This window comes from Oryzias melastigma, linkage group LG15, assembly GCF_002922805.2.
Source record: "Oryzias melastigma strain HK-1 linkage group LG15, ASM292280v2, whole genome shotgun sequence".
In the NCBI taxonomy this organism is placed as follows: domain Eukaryota; kingdom Metazoa; phylum Chordata; class Actinopteri; order Beloniformes; family Adrianichthyidae; genus Oryzias; species Oryzias melastigma.
The window spans coordinates 5,071,575-5,076,248 of record NC_050526.1 but is presented as its reverse complement, the minus strand read 5'-3'; the positions used below and the strand labels follow the sequence as shown (position 1 = coordinate 5,076,248).

The 4,674-nt window shown below is 38.0% G+C and overlaps 1 protein-coding gene across 1 annotated transcript in view; it reads right to left on the bottom strand.

The window, feature by feature from the left end:
- LOC112162178 (formin-2) overlaps nt 1-4,674 on the bottom strand; it is a gene marked incomplete at its 5' end in the record, with an annotated part of 58,798 nt that overhangs the window by 12,861 nt on the left and 41,263 nt on the right. Inside the window, 2 exon segments of the mRNA XM_024297886.1 lie at nt 2,247-2,367; nt 2,947-3,006. Coding sequence (XP_024153654.1) covers nt 2,247-2,367; nt 2,947-3,006 — 181 coding nt within the window.

Sequence of the window (4,674 nt, the reverse complement as noted above, 5' to 3'; positions counted from 1 at the left end):
TAAATAAATAAAAACTTTTGGCTAGAATCAGAAATTAAACACAGAATAAGGAAAAAAACAGAAACTCTTCTTTTAAAAGTCACACGAGGTTTCAAGAAACATGTAATTTTTGTTATTGCGTTCGGTACATTGAGATAATAAGTGTAAAATGACAGATTCTACCAATAATGTCGGGTTGTCAACAAGCCGATAACATAAACATAAAAAAGTAAATAATACATCCTAAAGACAGAAAGTAAAACAGGAAGTTGCTCAGAGTTGATGGTTGCAGAGCAGCACAGTGAGAAGGTTCTGGTTTGGATCCTTTTCTGTGTGGAGTTCTCCTCGTGCATGTGTGGATTTTCTCAGACTACAGTCCAAAACATACTTGATTTCTTTGTAGTATAATCCTAATGTTAATAGCAAATGTGATGCAACTCATTAAGATTTTCAGGGGGCAGACAAAAAGATTCACTGCACAGCAATATGAACTCTCACCATCAGGGCGGCGCTACTGAGCAAAAAGACACAAAAGCAACAGATACAAACTATCACTTATCCCAACATCCGGTGCACTACTAAACAAGTTCGACTAAGCAGATGAGCTAATTTTATCTAAATTATGAACTACTGTACTTATTAGAAATATTTATTTACACTTTTAACTACCACTGTTTCACCAGTTTTTATCTTAAAGGCTGTTTTGTACATCGTTTTTTCAACTTTTATGGATTTTAGACAGTATTTTATGGGGGTTTTACATTTCTTTTACAGTTTTACCCTTTTCTGATGTCACTGTGCAAACAACTTCTTTCTAGAGGTGCTTCAGCCCTTTTAATATTCTATATGTTTTTCTCCATGTCTTATGGTTTTTGCTGTTACACTGGAACTTGTACAGAGTTGTGTTCGTGTGCGAATGTAGTTAAGCAGCACTGGCATTGTGAATCCAAGACAAATTTTCTTTGGGACAAAAAAGTATATTTGATTTGATTTCTGGGTTCTTTATTCAAATCATTGTGAATCAAGAGCTGGAAAAAGAAAAGCAGTTGGAAAACCGTGTAGCTGCGATGTAGGTTCTACAAAAACAAGGCCACATATAGAACGTCTTAATTTTCCTCGTCTGAGCTGACATTTGGTTCAAACTACAGTATACGGCTAAATAAGTTTAAAATTGCTCAGCATTTCTGTTGTAATGCTAATGTTAGCTTGGGGTGAGAGGGGCTATAAGCTAACAGGAAGTAGAGTGAGCAGATGGATGATGGGATGCGGGGGATGGGTTAACGGTCCTGACCTTAGGAAAGTAAAAAACACTTGGAACACTTTGAAAATACATCAAAAGAAGATAGTTAAGGAGGGTTATCTCAAAGTATTACCTCAACATTATTAATTCTACTTAAATTTATTAAAAAAGAGACAAAATAACTGACTTTTAGTGCTTTATTACTGTGGAGATTTGAGTAAAAACATCAGATCAACATCTTTTACTCAATATTTCAAATATATTATAGTAAAACTACACAAGTGAAACTACATGGTGAATATTGTCAGCCATATTAGTGCAAAACAAGCACAGACAAAAGTTTTAACGATAAAACATGATGCCCAAATCTATTTAACTGCAGCCAGCCTGTCTACTTTGTTCGTCTTTCTTAAAAAAAACAACAAACACAGAAACCTATAAAACCCAAAGTGGATATTGAGAAACGCTGAAAGAAAGCTGACAGAAACTGTGAGATGACAGCCGCCGTCAGCTAAAATATTTACTCCTGAAAGCCGAAGACGCTCCAGCCAATGAAAAACCTTTCCAATTCCCAAGCCACAGTCACTTTTGTTATTGCAGCGCTTGAAATATAGGACGAAGGCTGTAAAAATTTGTAATCACCCCGTTTATATTTCAGATTTTACTCTGTGAGGCCGATAAAAGCCTGATGGTAAAGACAAACAGGAGTCTGTATCTGACAAGTCCCATCTGCTCCTGGTTAACTTGTCTGTACGACAAACAGATGCTATCGCTCTGTTGATCTGCGTCGATGCTCCACACGTGACCATTCAGGTTGGTGGAATCATTTTTAATTGAGCAAGATATTTTCAAGAAATGAGCCCATCTCCAATTTGTGGATGAATAAACCATGAAACCAAGACAACAGGAGAGTTTAAACATCGTAATTAAATGTTTATGGAAAAGTCTGGGATACAATTTTGGGGAAAAAAAATGAAGTTTATGAATTTTAGATTGACAAAAGCGTGGAATGAAGAGAAGCTACTACCGTTTAGGTCTTTTCTCAGCTTTCGGAGATCTCTTTGAAAGTCCTCAAACTTCATCTGAGAGGCCTGGAAAAGGTCCTGGGGCTCAGGCAGAGGGTAGACACATGTCTCCTTGCCAGCATCCTGGTGCAAGATAACACACATACATGCACAAGAAAGCCGAATATGATGCAAAAACACAGGCACACACATCCTACTATGTCAGAGTCAATCCTCGTCAAATAAAAACGGGCCTCCCTTTAACATTTTAAATTCAGAGTAACTATTTTAGAGGAGCTGTGCTTGAAACACACAGAAAACAATTATATCCGGGTTCAAAGAGTAAATTTTATTTCTTAAAAAATTACACGAGAGTTGAAGCTATGACATGCACATTGATTTTGGCACGCTGCTTTTCTGAGTTCATCTCATCTGGAGAACCTAATTATTTACACTAACGCTCCTTTGGATTCTTAGCCAATGAACAGAGTGCAGGTTTGAATGAAACCAGACCAGAGCAGAAGAAGAACAGTGAAAGACAGGAAAAAAAAAAAAAGATTTCTCTGTTCTGCAAATGAAGAAAGGGAAACTAAATTATTTGATAAAGTGTAAGCCTTCGTGTCCTCCGGCTAGACGGGACATGAAAGAGAGCTCTGGAAGGATTTCTAAGCAAATCAAACTATAACAGAAAAGTGATTCAAATAAACAGGAACCAAAACATACCTCATCAAAGTGCCTTAGATAGTAAGCAACAATGTAGGACAAGAGACTCTGGGAATTATCCTGAAAGAAAAAAAAAAGTACCCAAATAAATAAACCAAAGCTCCCTTTATTTATTAGTTTACTCATTTTGGAACATGTTGTTTTAATTTGTGTGGATGGAAAAAAAAGAATGAAGACAGTGGTTTTACTATAGGAGCAAGAAACACAACTGTGAAAGGAGAAACAACACAACAGAGTGGGCTAGCCCTTCCAGCTCAGAGGCTGTGGAAAAGCTTAATGTTCTTTATGGATACCCTCACTCCTTCCACCACCACAAACACACAAACCCACGTGCCCTTATATGGCAATGCCAAGGGCACACTGAGCACACTGTGATATTGAATCAGAACTGTAAACAGATTGGCTCTACACAGAGAAGTTTACACGCAGGTTCCCACTGAAACCCTGGACTTAGTTTATATGAAAAAACTGTCACCAATTTCTGTGTTAGGTACATTTTGATGAACTATTGAAGCGTTTTGATATCTCTGCTTGGTTGCTAAGGACTTTGCTGACTGGATGGTGAAATGACAGGACCGAACGACTCTAGCAACGGTTGCTAAGGACTTCTCTGATGACATAATGAAACAACAGGAACAAACAATGCTAGCAACAGTTGCAAATGACTTTTCTGACGAGATGGTGAAATGACGAAATCTAATGATACTAGCAACAGTTGCTAAGGTCTTTTCTGATGACATGGGAAACAACAGGACCTAACGATACTAGCAACAATTGCTAAGCACTTAAGTGATGACATGGTGCAACAATGGGACCTTAGGATGCCATAAGTGGTTGCTTAGGACTTTTCTAATGACATAGTAAAACAACAGGAACAAACAATGCTAACAACTGTTGCTAAGGACTTTTCTGATGACATAGTGAAACAACAGGAACAAACAATACTAGCAACGGTTGATAAGGACTTCTCTGATGACATAGTGAAACAGGAACAAACAATACTAGCAACGGTTGCTAAGGACTTTTCTGATGACATAGTGAAACAACAGGAACAAACAATACTAGCAACTGTTGCTAAGGACTTTTCTGATGACATAGTAAAACAACAGGACCCAACAATACTAGCAACGGTTGCTAAGGACTTCTCTGATGACATAGTGAAACAACAGGAACAATCAATAATAGCAACAATTGCTAAGCACTTAAGTGATGACATGGTGCAACAATGGGACCTTACAATGCCATAAGTGGTTGCTAAGGACTTTTCTGACAATACGGGGAAACGACAGGACCTAATGATAATGGCAACAGTTGCTAAGAACTTTTCTGACAAGATGGTGAAACGACGGAACCGAACGATTCTAGCAATAGTTGCTAAGGACTTTTCTGATGACATGGTGAAAAAAATGGGACCCTTCAATGCCATAAATGGTTGCTAAGGACTTTTCTGACAATAAGGGGAAAGGACTAGACGCAACGATACTAGCTACGATTGCTAACAACTTTTCTCACGAGATGGTGAAATGACAGTATCTAATGATACTAGCAACGGTTGCTAAGGACTTTTCTGATGACATGGGAAACAACAGGACATAACTATACTAGCAACAGTTGCTAAGGACTTTACTGATGACATGATGCAACAATGGGACCATACGCCATAAGTGGTTGCTAAGGACTTTTCTGAGGATAAGGGGAAACAACAGGACATAACGATACTAGCTACGA